At 38.3% G+C, this 21,013-nt stretch overlaps 1 protein-coding gene across 2 annotated transcripts in view; it reads right to left on the reverse strand.

The window, feature by feature from the left end:
• Positions 1–21,013, reverse strand: part of MYO16 (myosin XVI) — a 385,095-nt gene that overhangs the window by 286,575 nt on the left and 77,507 nt on the right. For both annotated transcript variants that reach the window (XM_064504083.1, XM_026102455.2), the window contains one exon: positions 2,681–2,944. In XM_064504083.1, the coding sequence (XP_064360153.1) occupies positions 2,681–2,906 (226 nt within the window). In that variant the 5' untranslated portion in view covers positions 2,907–2,944. The remainder of the gene's footprint in view (positions 1–2,680; positions 2,945–21,013) is intronic.

The following is a 21,013-nucleotide window of genomic DNA, read 5'->3' on the forward strand; positions in this document are numbered from 1 at the left end:
CCTCAAAAATGAAGAAAATAGGCCTGGCTGTTATTCTGTTAAACCTGTTATTGTATAAATCTGTTACTGTATACCCTCTTCCAAGGGTAAAACTGGAAGGAAAAAAAAAAAGATGCCTAAGCATTAGCAGTATGGGTTATCCTGCTTCAGGACAGAATAAGAAAATAAAAGCAGATAGTGAGTGGAGCTATTAAAAGCCAAACTGTGTTTCAGACTAATCTATTTCCTGAATTTTTGAGCATCAAGTGAAAACTGTATGAATCTCAGAATTTTAGCCTTGAGGGGTTTTTTATTTCCAAAAAAAAAGTCCGAAATGCATGAAGCTTGAGGACTTCTAAGTGCTTCGAACCAAAAGATAACAGAAACATTAGGAAAAAAATTACATTCTCTTCAGAAAATTGACTTTGTATATGTGTGCAGTGTTATTTAAATGAAAGCACCTAGGTTCCACAGTCCTCTTGGACACCACAGTCTGATCATACACTCTACATGGCAGGATCAGGCTCATTCTCAGCCAGAGACGTTGTAATACCTTGAGTGGAATTCATCTCTTCAAAGCTTTTGCACTTCAAGCACACAAAATTAATTATCCACAAGGAAAGGTGTCACCTGATAAAATTTAGCTGACTGAAACTATTTAATTGCCTACAGAATATACTGCAACACACCTTTACATTTGTTAATTATCTCATTATAGACAAAATGTCTAGTGTGAAAATTAAATTATCTCTGAAAAATTAAAGACATTCAAACTATATTAAAATATCCTGTTGTCCATTATAAATATGTTTAGTAAACACAACTGAATTTTTGAAGAAGTGATGAGTTGTTATCTTGATTACTTTCGGCATTTATTTCAAAATGTAAAACATTCAGATCCATCTCAATCCCAACTTTTCACAATCTACCTTCATATATAAGAAGAGGCTTTATTCTATTCAGGAAATTATTATTAGTAGTATTAATTAATGTTAAGGAACTTCTCTGCTACTCCTTTAGATTGGGTTTTATTTTAAAAAAAGCCCAGCTTTTTGAAACAGAAGCATTTTCAGGATAGCATTACTCAGGTACAGGTGGCCAGGCAAGGGGAAGGCAAGGTTTTAGGCAACGGTTTGCCTAAAATCACCGGAGACAGGCACTTGCAGGTCCCTATGATGCTTAAAGAGAACAATCACACTCTTTCATAGTCCTATGCAAGTGACACAGACATCGAAAACAGGAGAGTGCTGCTAGCCTTACTTGGCTTATCTGTGGGCTATCTGAGCTCCTTGCTTCTGGGGAGCTAATATCTCTTTCAAGTGCAGGATACCATCCCGGTTTTTCCCCCCTCTCACTTTCTTCTGCCTTAGGTATTTTCTCCTTTATGATCATGCTATTCAGTCTCAGTAGTTGCTGAATTTTCTGTTCTGATTCAGATGCAGCTCAAGGCCAGATAGGGGCAACATAAAAGACTGTTGATCCCATCACCACCCCAATAAGTGATCTACATTTCTCCAGAGCAAATGTTAAAACTAGCCTGAAGTATCTGACTCTTACAGAATGCTGAAAATCTTATCTAGTACTCTTCTTGGCTTTTAGAGAAAGTTGGAGCTATGGGAACACTGAGAAAGAAGACCTTCACTTATAATTCCTATATTTTTACAGATCAGGAGGATGCAATGAAAGGTGTGAATTTTATTTGAAATTTCAGTTACGAATGCTGCCCTGACACTCGCTTTAACAGAAGAGTCTTTCGATCCATTTCCTGCATAGATCTAAACATGTAGCACTGTACCTCAAACAACGATAAACAATCACAGAGCAAATGCCCACTAGAATCAAGGCTCAGGAGGGAGTAAAAAACTACATGTAGCCAAAGAGGCAAAAATGAGGCCAAGGTTGGCAACCAGGTTGCATGGTGTGACTCTAGTTCAGAGCCTCTCCAATTAGGATAGTTTTGTGCTAACATGATTACATAAAGCTTCCTTAAAGTCTGTTTGCAAGAAGCTGCTAAAAGCATTATAATTGCTTTACTATAGGCCTCCCAAACAACGATATGGGGATTTCTGGAGACTTCTAAAACGTGGGAAATCACTGCTACAAGGTTTAGTTCCCTTTTGAGGAATAAATTACAAAATTCCTCAGATAACCATCAACTGTACCAGGGATTAAAACAATGCTAGCAAGTCCCAAGAACAAGTAAAATGAGAACCCCCAAAATGTGGCGATGTATTTCAAAAGTGTATCAACATCATATTACAACTGGAGACCTGACCCACTGTGGGTCAACACCATCTTATTCCCCAAGGCAGGCCAATGTCACTAATATCAGCATTCTTTATTCCAGATTTCTGCCTAAAAATGGGAAATGAATTTTAAAAGTAACTTGTGTGAAATTCTGTGGCTGATGATATATAAGCGGGCCACATACAATCATGATAATAGCCCTGACTGGTCTTGAAATATATTGACTTATACATATATTAAGCTCAGAGTGATTTTGTTGGGTTTCTGAAGGTTTATCTTCTCTGTCTTAAGCAACACGCTATAACAGATTGCATGTAATATATTCTACTACATTGATCACCTTATGATAACTATGAAACAAAGTTTTATGTTTCACAAAAATAGGTAAGCAGAGCTTCTCCTTCGAAACTTTTACCTACATAGCTAGAAAAAATATGTCAACGTTACTGGGTACCTTCTTTATCATCATGACGTACGATCGCATCCTGTATCGTATCGGCAAGATTGAAATGAACCTGGTGGTTCTTTCCATGTTTCGGCTTCTTTGCGTAACCCTCCCGCTTCTGCAAGGCTTTTTCTCGCTCGTAATACGCCTTTATTTGGTCGCAGCGCATGCGCTTCACCAGCCGCTGCCGCTGGCCCAGAGGGAGGGACTCCAGCAAGCACTGGTCAATTTCCATGTCATGGGATCGAAAAATGTTGCATAGCTGGAAACAGCCTGAAAGACAGGAGAAATAAACCCATTCAGACCAGGCAACCGTGTGCTTTCAAATATTCAGCGAAGCATCTACCAGATTTCCTCTTGTCCTTTCTAACCATGCGTAAGTCTCTACCGTGTGAGCTCTCCTTGATTGGCGCCGATTACAGAGAGCATATATCATTATCATATACTTTCTGGAAACACCACAGAACTAATTCCATTAAAGCGTTGATGCATTTTTTAAAAGCTAAGTCAATTCGTGGAAACAAATGTGAACAGAAAGAGTTCAGCAGGTGAGATGGGTGAATAACTAAATAATAATTCAATATAATTCAAGTAGTTCACATTTGCTTACAAACAAGAGACTACTATGCAAAGAAAAGCAAGTCTGATGCCTGTACTTCTTTTTTACCCATTTTCATCTTGCTTTGAGTTAGCAAATTCCTGTTATGCAGTGAGAAGAAAAATCATCATATCACCATTATAATGAGTTCATTAACATGCACTGGGCACTCAGGCAACTCTTTATTAAAAACATCAAAATCATTCTAGAATCATAACTATGTGAATGACATTTTTTGGCATTGTATACAGCCATGCAAGTTGAATTGCCTAACGAAAATGTCAAATACTGGAATCTTCATGAGGAAACAGATCACATATATCTTTGATTCAGTTACTCTTAGCATTCACAGCATTACCTTCAAGTCAGATTCCTCTTTTGTTGTTACTGTTAAATTTGCTATTTTTACTGACATTTCAATAACAGTAATGTTCTTTCCCCATATGTTCTCTATTCCACTGAGAGTGAACACCATAAGACAATATTGCCGCTGGTTGCTTTTCAGGGGACAGTTCCGTTACGCAGGGAGACTAGTGATTGCCAGATAATTTTATTGCCAGAGTCCTGGGATGTGAATCCACGTTTTCCCCATCAATGATGTACCCAAATTTCTCATTTCTAAGGGCTGCAAGCAGCCCAGATGAGATTGTTTTTTTTCTCTCCTTGGTTGACGGAAGAGCTCCTGAAGGGTACATAGGCTCAAGTCACCTTGGGCAGTTAAAAAATACAAGGATGTCTGTGCAACTTTAATTAAGCCTGCTTTTGCCTACCCATTTTTCTAAATCTTTAATTACATGATCAAAGAATCCCTACCTCATTCAGGGCACTGGCTGGGTAGTGCTGACTAAATGACTACTTTGTTTTCTCCTTGCTACTTGACATGTGCCTAATCTACTGAATGCTGTTCAAACTCTGCTCTGAAGGCAAAATTAGTAATTTCCTGTCAAGCTTTTGTAAAACTCTCACCACCAGAGCATATAAGTGCTTCACAAATATTTATTATTTTCATAAAAAAGAGGGATAAAGGGGCATTGTTATCCATATTCTGTACTGAAGAACTGAGATGGAAATTCTTTTTAAACCTAAAAAAGAAAGGGATTTTCTTTTTAAATAACTGATTTAGGGTGTCCAATTCAAGATGTCTATGCTTTTTCTCAGAGTTTTGTTTTTGCTTTTTGTTTGCTTAAATACTTTTGAAGTATTCTGTTATATAATGTTGTTATATAATACCATAATAAAACACTATCTAAGTGAAACTCCTACTGACGTTAGCTGTGGATATGAATGCCAAGCACCCCTATAAATTAGATCTCAGGGTCTTAAGTCAGACATCCCAAAATGTAGGAACATATATTTACGCAAAAAGTGGCTAAAGTATCTTGTTGATAAACTCCAAGACACAAGCAGGCACAGAATACAGTTCTAAAGGTCAAGTTCAGTGAACTTATTTTAACATAAATTACCCTTTCCCTCCCTATAATTTCTGATCCTTTCTTAGTACAACCTAAAGTTATGCGAAAATGAGTCTGTTAAACTAAAAAAACTGGAAATAAGTATTGGCTTTCATTAAAACAAAATGCAAACACTTTCTTTTTGTATGTCAAAAGCAAACAACTCCTCTTCTGTAAGACAAAATCTTCTATTTGACCCTAAATGAGGTATTTTATTTCTGAGCATATTTCTGAAAACACAAAGAAATAAAAAGCTAACTCCATAAAGCTGGTAAAGATGTAGCTTTATTTCCCCTTTCGCTCCCAGGGATCACAGCATTCAACTAAGATACACGTCCAGACCATCCTTAGCCTGAGGCAGTTCATGACTGAATCTCCTTGCTGTCACAATACAACTGACTGAGGAATAAGCAAACTTCAGATCTTCCCCATTAGAATTGCTATGCCTTCTGTAAAATCTTCAATAACTATGTCTTAGTCTTCCTAGACAAAAATACTGTGTAGACCACCGAGCTTATACGATACCACATCTAAGTCTGGGTATACTGACAGCCAGCCAGGCTTGCGGCTTCAGGGGGAGAACCAGTTTGCTGTATCGAACCACGTTTGACAGCGCAGACTGAAATGTTGGAAGCAGTTAAAGAGAGGTTCCTCCTAACTGTCTTTCAGCTCTTCACTGTACTTCATGACTGCAATAGGAGCCTGACTGCAGGAATTTTCCTCTTCTGCTCCTACATTTCAGGAGCAGCAGCTAACAGCACTGCCTGTAAGCCAGCATCAACAAAGATGTGGAAGACCACCATCCAGTTGCTCAACCTTTGCTCCTTGGTTTGATGGCCACGTGCACGTGATGCACGTGGTCTCAGATCTTAGCTGGAAGAAGAGAGCACTGCAACCAAGCTGAGCTAGGAGGCCGGCTGTACCAGAGCTTTGCCTTTGCTCTGTTCCTTCCTTCTCTTTTACCTTCCAAAACAGAGTGAAGAAGCAACACTTAGGCACTTGGGCTCTGGGAGGCTACAGCTGAAGTTGCTGTCCATCTCTGGAAAACTCAGCAGAGGGTGAGAATTATTGCTGGTGCTTTAGTCTTAATTGTAAATCAATGCTGTTTGCTGACAACAGACTTTAACTGTATTTTCGCTTTTCCTCTGCCTAGCTCATCTGCAGTCTCTGCTCTTAGGAGGAACTCATGCTGTTCATTGCTTCATAACAACTGAGACAGGTGCCAGCTGTTGGACCCCTTCTCTGACACACCAGTCTGCTCCTCAAATGCCATAAATCAAGCAAATTAGCTTAAAGTCTTGGTTAATAGAGCACAGCAGAAGAGGAGATTACACAGCCAGACCGCAGTTTCAGCTAGGATGTGGCTGACTTAGTGACCTCTACCTCTCCACTGAGATGACTTTCAGCTCTTATTAGTGCTCCTGTATTTGCCAGCTCTGTGAAGAATCAGGCTGAGCTGCTGGACTGCTAGACTGAGTGCAGGTAGTAGTTTTCACTGTGTGGCTGAAGTCAAACAGTTTAGGCAGATTCAGAGGGTGACTATTAACCCACTTGGGCATTGGCTGCAGCTGAGAAGTGATGAGTTGCAGATGGGATTTTTCCTCTCAGAACATCTGGAACCTGATACATCCTAGATGAGATGAGTATCTGACTGTGGATTTTATAGCTGCAGGTCAGCAGGCTTGTTGGATTAAGCCTGGATTAAACAATATAGTGTAGATACAGACAAGGCAAACTCTCTGACTTCATCATTCAGACACTCACCTTTAGGGCATGCAACGTTCAGTCTCAGTTTTAGAACCAGGCAGATTTGTTCCCTGCTCTATAGGAGCCTAATAAGCATGGGCAATCGCCAGCAGCACAACAGGCAGGGCTTCCTGGCTATCGCCACCAGAGATCTGAGCTCAAAGCCAGGAGGGTTACAGTCCCATAGACATGCTTCTGGAGGGAATTTTGGAGCTCACTCACTCAATGACACCTTGAGCAGGAGGCTGGACACCAACATCTGATCAGGTCACCTATGTGTTTGTCTAGCAGAGTCTTGAAGATTTCTAGCAATAGAGATTCTAAAAGTTCTCTGGGTAACCTGTTCCACTGTTGCACTGCCTTATATCTTTTTTTTTTTTTTTTGGTGGCTTCTTTTCCACGAGAGATTGTATCCACCTTACACCAGGGGGGCCCAAGACTGCACACAGACTTGCAAATGCAGCCTCACCAGCCCAAAGAAGCAGGGGACAAGGACTTCCCTCAGTCTATTGGCCACATGATTCTAATATAGCCCAGTATATGGCTTGCCTTAGTTGCAGTGAGAGCACAGTGCTGGCTGACATTGAACTTTGCATCCACTGCAACACCTAGATCCTTTTCAGCAGGGTTGCAACCCAAGTCATTCAGTCAATTCCCAGTCTGTACCAATGCAGAGGGTTATTCTGTCTTAGGCACGGAAATATGCACTTTCTTTGTTGAACTTCCCAAGTGTCTGTCGGCCCAATCCTCAGGATTAAGACCTACCATTCAAAGCATGCCAACCCTCCACTCTAATTTAGCATTGCCAACAGCAGCCACAGCTTAAGCTGCAAAGAAAACCTCCCGGAAAAAATAGCCGCTAAAATCCACAACTCTATTAGGCGAATGTAAACTGTGCCTGTCTAGAGATGGACACGTAACTACAGTCAGGATCGAAAGAGATGCTATTAGAGCCTAAGTGTAACCGGCACAGCAGGTTTGCCCATCGTATGGGACTCACTTAAATAGCAGAAGATGTATGGGAAGCATGCTTTTGAGAAGAGCTCTTCCTGAGTGTGCTAGTCAAGAGACAGTGGGGAATAATGAGGAAAGATCTGTAGGTAGTGAGAAAGGTTACCTTCTGGGTCAATTTGTATAAAATTTTTTATCTATCTCATTATATGTATATGATACCATATTTGAAGATTATTTCACATGTTTTTTCTTGCTTCAGTCAGCGTATGACAAATTACAGTTGTTGAGAGTGATTCGATAAGGTCACTGTGGCTGTCACTAGCAGATTGCACCGGATAACTCATTAGCAGTGTGATGACAATACTGTCTCCATCAAAACATTGAAAAAGCTTACTAGGGTATGATTTATTTAATGAGATGCCCTGCACTGAAATGACTAGAAAAATGACTGTCAGTATGTATCTGTTTTTAAGGTCTCTATGCTCCATACAATCACACAGTACAAAAATGTTTAGGAAACTCTGAAATACAAAAAGCAGAGATACCTTCATTACATCATAATGGTTATTAATTAGCACAGCACAAAGCAAGCCACTGCCACTCTTAACTAATTAAAAAAAAAAAAAAAGCTGTTTCAAGGATTCTTGCTAGTGTAAAGCCATTTCACCAACTAGAACCAGTCTGAACCATTATGAAGAGAAGAATTATTGCTATCAAACCTGTTAATAAAACTGTAGCAATTTACTCACAATTGGCCAGACTGCCAATGGCATTACAACACAAATTATAAGCTTGATCCTGTATGAACAAATGCTTTCTGAGTAAACAGGAACTGCTTGCTTTGAATTGTTTCCAGTTCTCACTGTGAAAATGAAATATTTTGTGGCATCACATGGACTAACTCATGGACAACATGAAGAGCTTGAGAAGGATGAGGGGAAATAGAGGAAGAATGTGATTGCTACTAGTAATTTTCTTCTATCTCCTAGAGGTAATTTGAGCCTAAGTTACCTTATACTTTGTAGGGACCTTTTTGCCATACTTTTCAGAAATAATATTTATATAGTTTTACTTTTCTGCTCTTATGGTTTTATCTCACCTAATTTTAGTTATTTGCTCTGGCATCTAAATTGGACCCTGCCAAAAGGCACCTTGCAAGGTAACTCACATTCCATCAGTCTCTGGAGGACAACAGTGTACACTTGTCTTCCTCCACTGGTTTAAAAGGAGCCTGGGGGTGATAATTTTCCTGTCTTATCTGGATCACATTACAAGAGGCATTTTCAGGACCTGCAGCTGCTTGCAGAATTACCTATATACATGTTCACAGGCACTACAAAACAGTTTCCTTCTGTGCTCACATCTACAGTATTTTGATTGTTTCTTGTGATACAGATATTTGCTGTTGTGATTCAGAGAAGTAACTAAGAAGTAAGAAATAAGTACTGGACTCTGGGAAGAATCTGTTTTGCAAAGTATTGGTAAATTAACAAACTTTTCTTTCCACTAAAAACACACAAGCAAGCAAAATACTGGCATTGCTTTCTGTAGCAAGTATCTCAAATAAGGTGACACAGAATTATGGCGCAATATGCTGAAAACTAAGAATTTGCAAATACTAACTCATATGCTCATCTATATTTATGTAAACATTCTTGTTGATTTCAGTATTATTTTAATAGGAGAAAAATTCTGCCTTTGGGCAAGTGTTTGCTGGACTATGACCTTCAAATATGAACTTATAGAAAACTATCCCAGGGCTGTGCTCAAATTGACAACGTCTTCAAATCTTTAAGGAAAACATCGCTTGAGGCAAAAAAAAAAAAAAAATCAACTGTATGTTCATATAGATATAGCCACACACACACGCACGCACACCTCCCCCAAAACCAGCTTCTTGTTGTATCTCTGTTTGAAAAGTGTACTTAAAATTATTTTTTCAAAGCAAAACTCGAGAAAAATCTGTACAATTGTGTGGCAGAAACCCAGTAGTAGGTAAAAACAAAATGCTGTTTGCACTTTGAGAAATCAGTGCTTCCATAGTAAAACCGTATGTGTGCAAAAAAACCACAACTGTTTAAACACAGTTTTTGAGCTGCATTTTCCCTTGTTCTTTGAAAATACTATGGACCCTCAATTTAAAACTGGCAGGCACTGATGAATGGGTATAAGGAGTATTAGTGCTAATACTTCAGAAAAAAAACAAGTTAACTCTCCAGTGAATTTGCTTCACACTCCACATACATAGATTGACTAAAGTGATTTACTTGGCATTAAAAGCAAAATTTCTGCTATTTTTGGACTATATAATACATAAATGGAGGGCATAATAACTTCAAATCATTAAGAATGATGATGTTCAGCATATAACTTTATTCATCCCAAAATGGAAGAACAAACACAATAAAAACCCTGTCTAGATATATAATAGACTAAAACAGGTTGAACAAAGAGCCATAATACACAAGCACAAAGCAAATTTAAAGATAAGCAGGCAACTTTAAATCTACTATTTCCTAATTTTGGAGTACATATTTATAATATAAGTTATTTTAATGTATTTTTGGAATATATTTATATTTTATTTTAAATGGTGTATTTTAATATACACCATGTTTCTCTTGGGTCCTCTGACACTTCAGCTCCAGAGTCTGATCTGTTGCTGCTGAAGATATGGTATCAGTCCAGCTTCAGAACTACAATTAAGCACCTAAATCCTAATTCAGATACCTGAAGTTGTCCTCATTTTCAGAAGGATGAAACATTTGAAAATTCCACCAACTTCAATGAACATAGTCATCAAAACAGTTTAACATTCATTAAACTGCAAAAAACAAACCAAACTATTTATACTGAGGCAAGTTTTGATTAAATAACTATATTATTGCATAACAGTGTGTTTTAAAGCTGGCTAGCTAAATATGTTCACAGTATTAATATACATGGGAAAAGCATGCAGTGAGCAGCAAGTGGTCCGGCACTTACAGAACTAGATACACAGATGGTATAAATCAGTGTAGCCTCATCTGGTTCAAAAAGCTGCACTTATTTGCACCCCATGTTTGATAACAGAAATCAGACCAGAAAATAGAGGACTGACCCTTACAGTAATATGCATTGTTGTAATACATGATGACTCCAATATACATAGTGATTTGCTGCTACCAACAATGAAAATTATTTAAATTTATGTTATTAAATTAGTAATATTAATTTATCGGTATCTATGCAGCTGAAGTCGAATCCATGTGAAATCACTAACATAAATGCAATAGCCCAGCTGAAGTTATGGTGCCCACACTACACATCAGTGCATTTGATTAGAGGTGCCCTCTTCAGAAATAAAAAGTTATTATGCATTATCTCTTGGTCTTCCAGTTTGGAAAAGAAATACTTCTTACCCACAGAAGGGGCTACATTAGTTTAAATTCAGCTCAGATCGCAATGTTAAGGTCAGTATCAAAATAGTTGGATTTGTAAATCCTTTGTTCAATGTCGGGAAAATTACTTACAACTTGAACAGCCTCTCCAACACATTATTAAGCTGTAACTGAAGCACGGCACTCTTAACCACTCAGCCTGATTTTAACAGCTAAAGTATTTTCATTAAATCAGCAGTGCTGTGTTTGCAGTAGTGGGCTTACTCCTTTTCTTTCTTGGTTCCCGTCCTCTCCCCGCAAGCAGATAATCATGAGGGAGTGGTATATATGTAAACTATTTACCTTCATGTAAAGAATTCAATTAATGCCAAGTCTTCTGAGAATAAATTACATTGCAGGAAAGGGGCTGATCTGGTTCTCCTGTTCTTGGCTCCACCGGGCCTCTTTTGGATGCAATTACAAAGTTAGGTCTCTTAAATGGCTTAATATAAAAAGCTTCCTGATTTTCTGCTTAATGCCCAAGTCTGTCTTTGCTGAAGAACAATACTGAGCATATTCAAGCAGCGATTCTCTCATGAAACCCTCCTGTACGCTGCTCTTCAAGAGCCTTTTGATGTGACTAGACTGGTAAGCAGGAACTGCAATCAATTTCCAGCCTGATACCAAGGAAAAGTAACTTATCGAACACTATTAATCAACTCTATAGGCTTTCTAATGGACTCTATTATCTATCTATCAGCGATTTAGTGAAGTTACAGCAACATTCCATAAAAATTTATTACACTTAAATCAGACAGTCAACCACTTAGGATTCTGCCTTGTAGAAGGGAGCGTGAATAATAAGGAACCAAATGTAACAGAGGGCTCTATGCTGCTGTTTGTTATTTATATCACTTAGCAGTTTGTAACATATGAGTCTTGCATGTGCTAGGTAAAAGGCACTAACTGCATGCCAGCTTATTCAAGAAACACAGCCAAGCTACCTTGCCCAAGCACTGACCTTGTATGTAAAAATACGTGGGTTTCAAATACAGAAAAAAGGGGTACTCCTCATTTTTAGGGAAAAAAAAAATGATTATTACTCTGTTTTGCCTGTGTTGAAGCACAAGGAGCTCACAGCGCGAATGCTCTCACAGGAGCTGTGTGTGTTCCAGAACAGAAGTCTCCCCCAACATGTGGATGACATTCAGCAACTGCATAATGCAAACAAAATGACTAGGCACAGTCTGCTTGTGCTCATACTGTTACTTTTGGTAACTGTAAAACTGCTGTCTCCATATTCTCTTTACAGCTATCATCCTTGTATATGTTTTTGGAGGATGAGACAGTGGTGCACTCTGGATGCCCACAAGCCAGAGCATACCTCAGGTACATTCCCCTCCAACACCAGAACTTTTTGTGAAACAGAACTTAAACATCGCAGACCGCTCTAGAGCACCAGAATTTCCCACTGAAAAGACTGCCTTGTCTCAGAGATGAGTAAAACACACTAACCCATTTATCTCCTCTCAAATAATGCTCCACAAAAAAAGAGCTTTTAGCAGATGAATGTCTGCTCCCCCCCACCCCCCCAAGCTGGTTTCAGGGCCATAAGAAGCTTCTCCAAACAATGACTGTTCAGACTATAGGCTGAAACACTTGCTACTGCTCTTCTGTGTTTTAAGGAAGGCTTTTGGAGAACTAGGTCCATGACATTTGGGATCCAATAGTTCCTTACCAAACAGAAAAAAAGAACTCTCATTGGTTTGACTTTTGGATACCTCTATACCAGCACATAAAAGATGGGCAGGGAACAATCTCTGGCTCAACAGCTAAGTGGCATGTAATGGCTGATGTTCACACCAGTGAAGGTTCATGTAGAACAAATGAGACATACCCTGACTGCATAGTACATGGTCCGGATTCTCCTATGAGCATCATGTGATGCTACTCTGCTGTAAGACATAATTATCATCTTTGTGCATTTTAAATTTCAAAGCCTCTGAAGTGGAGGTTGTACTGTAACATATCAGAAAGGTATTTTTATAACAACAATGAAGGTAGGCGTGCATGCCCTAGCAAGTAGTATGAGAGTGTCTGTGGGGAGGGGACAGTATTTGAGGCCACAAAGCCTGTTGAAATAGATGAAAGATTGAACAGGGCATGGAGTGCAGAATCTGGGACAGTTTCATCCACACTGTCTGTTGGGAGTGGCCTCTAGACACTATCCATAGCCTTGGTCACAGATTGGGCTAGTTGGATCTGTTCAAAACTGAGCCAGGGAGCAAAACAACCACCATGTAGACCATCCAAGGCCTTTCCCTCTTTTATTACAAAGTGCAGATCGACCCCTTGAGACTAAATGAAAGCCTCCTGTGAAGCCCATCTTTTTCCACGAACACTGTCCAGCCAGATCTTTACTTCTCCTTACAGTGAGCTAAGTGGTACAAAGGACCATTCTGAACGGCAATATATTTCACAAAGGAAGAAGGCACTTCCTTGCAGTATGCTTCAGTTTCCTTGGCACATACTTCAGACTATTCAATATCTTCTGTGACAAGGGTTTTAATGGCTATTAAACTAACCCAGATATCCACATGGTAAAAAAAGCAACACCGTCTTTTCTTACCATAATGAAACAGTTGTATATCATTCTTAGACAGTGTAGTACCAAACACTGCTCACTTGTTTCAGTAAAATATATAAAGATTAATCTGTTTTTGCAACATTTTCTTGAATCTGGACAACAGGTTTGGAAATTATGATGGGGACAAAACCTAGAAGATAAACACACATAGGTAGCACAATCACACACACTTTGTTTCCTTCGGAAAATGAAGATAAATGTGCTTATCTGATCCTCGAAGACAAAAGATGCTGTTCCTACAGCAGTTAACTGTAGAATTCTTGCAGAAATAGCTTATGTCCCCCATGTCAGCATCTGAAGAGGAACTTTAAAGCAATCAATCAGAAAGCAATGGTCATCTGATTCAAATTGTTGGTACTAACACATTTTTAAAGATATATTTAGATATATGCAAGTTAGAAGAAAAACTGTAAGTTGGCTATTTGAACTAACTCTTATAATCTTTTGTTCACTTCTGGATCCATGAATTTGTCAGCACTTATTTGGGATTCCCACAAGCAAGAAATGTGTATTTATTAGATTAACATGAAGTGCTTACTATAGCGTCTTGCCATTTGCAAAGCCTTTGAGAAAATAATATCAGCATATGCAGGCATATTTTAGTAGTCTACATTTCTATAAATCACACCAACAGTGAGTAAAACTCAAGAAGCTCTGAATCAGAAGACACGAAGATAGCAAAGATCTGGGCTTACCAAAAGGCAATAAAAAAGATAAGAAAGAAGAAATGAAAAAATCTGCCAGAAATGATACCTCCTTTTAGTCTTTGCAGAGACCTGGCTGTCTTTATTTGGCTATAGTGCAAAACTTAGGAAATTGCAATTAAGCTGTGAAGATAAGAGCTATTTCCTTACCAAGCAGTAAAGGGATTTTTAGTCCATGCTTTCAGATATAAGAAGGAGAGGAGGGGAGAATTTCTTTTGCACTGAAGAAATTCTCCCTGCCATCACAGTAAATATAAATGGCTTGTTATGCAGACCAAGGACACTCAGATCACAGTAAGTGATGAAAAACACTAAGACAGTTGCTGCTACTTGTAACTCTGGAACTTTGAAGGGTGAATTAACATGTAGGTGCACAGTGAGAGGAAGCAAAAAATTACAGTTGCTATGCCTCAAAGGTTTTATGCTACGTTTAACTAAAAAAAAAAAAAAGAAAGAAAAACGAAACTGGGAAAGTTCAACTGAAGCAGAAACAGCAAACTGTTTTACAGCAAATAAATGACTCAACAAAGAAACCAAAAACAAGAATGTTTCAAAGCTTGAGGCAATTATTTCATCACAGATATTCTCAGGTATCGCTCATAGGCTGCAAACATCGCAGGGATCAAGAGACGTATCCAGCATAGGAGAATTACAGAAAATTCAAGCAAAAAATACATAAAATCAAAAGTTTGCAAAAGCCTGTATGCAGTGAATTTAGCAAAAAGAAAGTAAATATGGCTCAAGACAAAGAGGATATTCAGTATCGTACATCACAGATAGTCAAAAGCCAGAAAGGAAACAGTGGTTCATAGACCTAACCATAAAGACTGGCAAGCACACAGGAAAGGAAATCCTGTGCCAAGTGGTTCTACACGCAGTATAATCATTTACAGAGATCACTGCAAAGTAAAACCAGATGCAAAAATTCTGCAACAGAACTAATATGCACACCTTTGGTCGCTGTTCAGTGTACGTCAAGGGACTACCATCTCAGTTTTCAAATAGCAAAAGGATTGGAAACAGGCCCTCCTCCTTTCTGCAGAATGGCAACTTATCAGGAATATTGTATTCGATTCTAGACAGTCAAATTGAAGCTGTTCAAAAAGACCACCACAATGGTTCTGGGGCCTGAGGGACTGATTTATGAGGAAAGATGAAAAGAATTAAATATGCATAGCTTAGCTAAGCATTGACTAAGGAGAGACAAGTTAACAGAAACTTGAGGGGCAAGAGGGAAAAAGAAAGGTTATATAGCATAAAAAGGAAGTGAATGAGGGAAAAAAAAGGAATGAGTTTAATATAGTGGAAATTTAAGTAGAGTGCCAGGAGAAAAACAACATACATGGATGAGATCAACAGGTAGGAGCGCAAGATCCCTTGTTTGGTATACTCAGTGGATAGCCTTACAAAAGCATCAACAAAGGCACGGCAGTGAGATGTCTCGGGAACTCAGGGCAGCTCCTTTGGCCAGCTCTGGCATCCCCAGATGGCCCTGCATAGCTCTGTAAAGACAGCCCTCCCATAAAGTGGGGAACCAGCCACTGGCATGGCCTCTGCTATGTGGAGCTACACTACTGGCATTCAAGGGACTTTTCTCTCCCCTCACAGTGTAGGCATAGTTATTGGGTATGTCCTAGTTAAGCCTGGGCTATGCTTGTAATGTCCAGGACTCTGGCTAGTCTCAGCTGGATCTTCATGGATGAGCAGAAGTTAAAGCAGGCTGAGCAGCTGTCCTGACAATGGAGTTTACTATAGCATCTTCAATTCACCTCCCACATCCACAGCTAACATTATACATGTGGTCGCACTATACTATAACATAGTCATATGGAGGTCTATAACATAAAATAAGTGCAGAGGATCACTCTACCATACTTGACTGTGAACACGTGATAGCAGCATCACTTTTGGGTTAAGTTAAAAATGGACAGCCCTGTGAATCATTCATCTTCTGAGGAAGAGGAAGGAGAAACAGCTCCAGCTCTTCAGACAAACTGTAAAAGGGCAAAGTGACAACTGATGGACTCCTAGTTTACAGGAACCTCCAAGCTCCTTCAGTCAGGAAATAACTAGACGAACATACAAAAGATGCTTCAAAGCTACTGAAGAAACTGAAGTAGAAATCATATAGAAATTATTGCAGCTCCAACTTCATGACACAAAAGACAGAAAAAGTGCCTCTCAGACACAAAAACTACATATTCATTGGTCATTAGGAGTAATTAAATACAGTATGTTGCTAAGACTGCCTTATGTGCTTTACTTTTCACAATTGTCTATGATTTACACTTGCAACTACTTTAACTAACAGAATAAATCAAATAATTGTGTACAAGGCAAAACATCTGAAGAGCTAGGCATTCATTTCAACTGCAATTTGAATATGAAATTTCTCCTGTTTCACATACAACCAAATGTCAGTTAAGGGATGCACTGATTTCACACATTTTCTTATAGCCTCCTCTGGTAAGTTACCTAAAGACAACATTATCCTTTCTACAAAGATTGAGGAAAAAAGGGAAAATTTCTACAGGCCTGTCTCAGATGCCACCATTTACGAAACTTTAACAGCTTTGATTCCTTGTCTAGTAAAAGGATCATATTTGAAAATCATCAGCTAGCTTTCAAAATACAACCTTAATGGATCACTCCATTTTCAGTAGATGTCTTTACAAGGTCTCATATAAATTTTATATGTCATACTTCATAACAGATTTTTCATCGAATGGCACCACAGCAGGACTCCATCAGCCTGAGGTGGTGTGCCCCAGATCTGTTGTCTGTCTATATGGTCTAAATATGACTTCGATCTCTTCTGAAAAGTCATGCTGCATAGAAAGACATTCATAATAGGATCTCCAGCCACAGATATCAGACCCCACATTTTGCCTCTTCCTAAAAATGCTATTTTCTGTTTTAAAACCATGTATGAAGTAAAAGAGAACAAAACACACTTCCAAGGGGAAAGCCTGCAGGAACTTTTGTATTCCAGCTATTCAACTGGGTAAAAACCTAGTCATAAATGACAAAGTACTCTTCCTCTCTGCTCCTGTACTGTGCCCTCCTGTTCACATTTCTTGCCAGCTGTTTTACTGGACAACAAGAGATTAAAACTGACCCAACCCTGGTCCTCTGAATCACCTTATAGATGGGGGACAACTTGCTATATGCAGTTGTCTTTCAGAGTACAAGAAAAGAACTGGCAAGGAAAGCAGATGTGATGGTACTACTGACATGTGTGTTTCTGCAAATTACAATAGACTGACCCATGTTATCATCAGTTGAGGGTGAGTCTAGCAGTAAAATACTAGAACGTGAAGATTTCTTTTAGCAGGTCTTATTTTGTTGCTGTTTGAACTAAAGGCAGTTGCTTGAAAACAAACAAAAGGAAATTATATCTTTTAAGAAACAATCCAATATGAAATTACTAATTTAGCCAGTGCTCCTTTATGATATATCATTAAATTGGCATTAGGACAACTATCTGTTTGTTCCTAATCAAACCAAATTCCCATTGACTTCACTGATTTCTATTTTTTTCTTAAAGAACAAATTAGAATTACTTTAATTTAAAATTTTAATTGCTTTAAAATATTGTTTATACTGAGGCAATTTTGATGAAGATGTTTATTTCATTATCTATGGGTTTGTCTCTTTTTTTTTGGTTTTAAGACTTGCCAACTGTGCAAAATTTAGCATGAAACATTATATTGACTTTTCAGAAATGAGAAACAAAAAGAAATTGTGATAATTTGGAACAAGAACCTACTTCAGGAATGAAAATAGGTTCCATATCCTCAAAATTTTCACAAATTCTGTAACGCAAATTGGCCTAATTAGCACAATTTCACATTTGGAAATAGAGAGGTTCAGGTTCTAAAATGTAATACTGGAATTTCAAGCATGAATACCGAAGTCTCAAGTATGCTGTGCAGTAGGGTGAGAAAATATGATACTTTGACCTTTATGATTTTCTTTCATCTTATTTTCTGGATAGCTATATTTCTTTGCTGTCTCCAGAATTACTACATTAGAAGAAAAAAGTGGTTAAAGTACTGCAATTATAAGGGACTTCTTTAAAATGTCTTCAAAAGTTTATGGTAAAGTTTTCCACAGAAAATGCTGATGCGTCTCTGTCATTACAGATTTTTTACAGTGGGAAACAAAATGATGAAATAGGAAATTATTTTTGGGATGACTGTAATTTACATGACAAATGTTATTACCAAAACCTATTCTTAGTATAATATGACATTGGAAATCTTGTGGCCTTCAAATGTTGAAGTTAATATTGCTTCTCTTGCTGCAATTTCACTGTATTTTTTCCTAATAGCGATTTAATATAAATCTTCTATTTATAATCTGCACATGCTATTCTAAGCAATAAGTTGTTCCCATCAGCAGAAAATGTTTTACTCACTTAGAGGCACACTCTCCAAATTATTAGATGACGAGTGTTACAAAAGTGCAAAGATTATAACTGTACTATTGCCATCCCGAAATATCTTTTTTTAACTATCACCTTTCACATCTAAATGCAGATATCAAATTAAATGTTCTTTATATTTCTTTCTTGGTATTCACTGTCATGATTTTTACCATTTTCATGTTTAGGAAAGGTAGAAAATTAGTTTAAGTAAATAATTAAAAACAAAAAAAGCTGAGTTTCTGTCACTGTCACATGAATCCAGCAACTCGAGATTACAAAACAAATAAGTCTGGTATCATGAGCTGGTATAGAAGAACTAGAGTTCTTTCTTTTTCCTTTTCTTTCCTGTTGGCCCGCACCTATCTTGGGATTAGAATGAGAGACAGAGAGAGAAAGAGAAACAGAAGTAAAAAATGTTCTAGCTGTGGCTCTGCTTGTATCATGGTTTATAAGACAAAAAGCATTTGTTCTTGACTATAGAATTAAAAAGCACTGTTTACCTCATTTTCCAGATATCCCTCATGATACCTTAATTATCATACTGACAACACTTTTTAATCTATATATTGTATATCGGTGATACACTTACATTCAGACTTAGTCTGTCAAAAGGGAATGAGAAATATTATGTATTGTATTAGCATGACTTTTCTGTATTTTAACATATCGCTGGGCAGCAAGCTTCTGAAACAATTACCTTTCCTTAAAATCCCTTTATTCCCCCGAAACTTGAGAATCAGAAATGGATCATGAGAATCAGCAAACTCCCCAAGCAGCGGCTGTTCACATCCAGCTGATCCTCTTGCTCTTTCTGGTACTGCTGGGAAGAAGACCTCCTCTTTTTCTCCTAATCTCATTTTGAGCAGGCAGATTCTCTCACTTATGCTCGACATCTTATTTCAGTAATAATCTTAACCTTATGCCACAGGTCACTGTGTCATAAGCATGTACAAGGAAAAGGTAATTTTCCCTGCAGCATACTGCACTTACCTCTCTTACTGCAGAAATAAACCATGGAGCTAGAGTTTGCTGACACAATCACAAAATATCAACCTAAATTAAAGGGACGGCTGTTGAATAGGGGCTGGCATAGACATCTTGCTTCTATTTGCAGCTCTCCTTCTTACCACCTGTGTAAATCTTTTTTGTGCCCTGAGCTCCTAGTCAGCAGCAGGTTCTATAAATGTGGCAAGAAGACATGAGAATTCAGTGGAACACCATCAAATGGACTGACTGAAGGAATACCATCTTGTGCTCAACCCTGGAATAGAAGAAATCCTGTCCATGAGAAGGAGAAAACACTGAAGACTCTGCTAGTTCTTTCTTGTCACTAATGGTCCAGTGCGATAGAGCACCTACGTTTCAGCTCTACATGTTGGGTCATCATACATCCTGCACACACTTTGCCATAACAGCAAAGGGTTCCTTTCTTGTAGACCAATTCAGAGACTCCAATTCTTCTTTCAGGCTCCTGGTCTTTTCCTATTCACTCTAAACTATAATGTTCATTCTACCAAAAAAAAAAAAAAGAAATTCTCACAGCCTATCTCAGCACAACAATGCTGACACCAGCGTATCACATGTGTTTCACCCATAGCATAGCCTCTTCATCCACAGGAGAATCAAGTTCAATTCCCAGTTGTCTGTAAACTAACACTAGTGTATCACATACCATCTTCCCCCACACCCTTCCAAGCTGCATAAGGTTCAGGTAGAGCTATCACCATGGCACAAGCCTGGAGCTGCAGAACCCTTTGGGTGATGTAAGAACTGCTGAATTCCTTAGCAAAAGCTCACGGACTGAATTCAAAGTGCTAACTGAGAGTTTCAGACAATATGCCTGTTTCCACCAAAATATTCCAGAATGTGATAATGCAGTCTATCCTATAACTCTGGTGAAAGAGACAACACCATGGGTGAAATGGTCATCCCACTATTTTAAGAGTTCCAGTGGTTAATAATTTTATTGAAAGAAAAAAGCATAAAAACAGCAAGCTATGAAAAAGTGAGGTAAAATTAAATTAAATGGAAACTGTAACAGTAATCCACAGACTTTACCTTTTTTATTCATAAATATGATGATAATTTTATCCTAAAACATTTTGTGAGTTAGTGTGAAAAAATGCTCTAGATGACACCTCCAAGTACTTCACTGCTGGCTTCAGCCTTTCAAGATAAAAAATGCAATTAAGGTGTCTGGCATTGCAGACTTAAGTCAAAACCATATGAGTAGTATATGGATATTATTATGAGTAGGAGGCAGGAAAATGAAGGAATAAATCAGTATAGATTACAAAATCTCTTAAGAGGACATAGCAACATTTAAAGGCCAAATCTTTCAGAGCATCTTTTACTCTGATTAATTTTCTTCACTACCAATCCTTGCCATTTATTCAGATGCTGGAGGTAATGAGGTTTGGATGTTGGAGAGAATTATTGTACTTGCTTTTTATC

The sequence above is a fragment of the Dromaius novaehollandiae genome, chromosome 1 (genome assembly GCF_036370855.1).
Source record: "Dromaius novaehollandiae isolate bDroNov1 chromosome 1, bDroNov1.hap1, whole genome shotgun sequence".
Lineage (NCBI taxonomy): Eukaryota > Metazoa > Chordata > Aves > Casuariiformes > Dromaiidae > Dromaius > Dromaius novaehollandiae.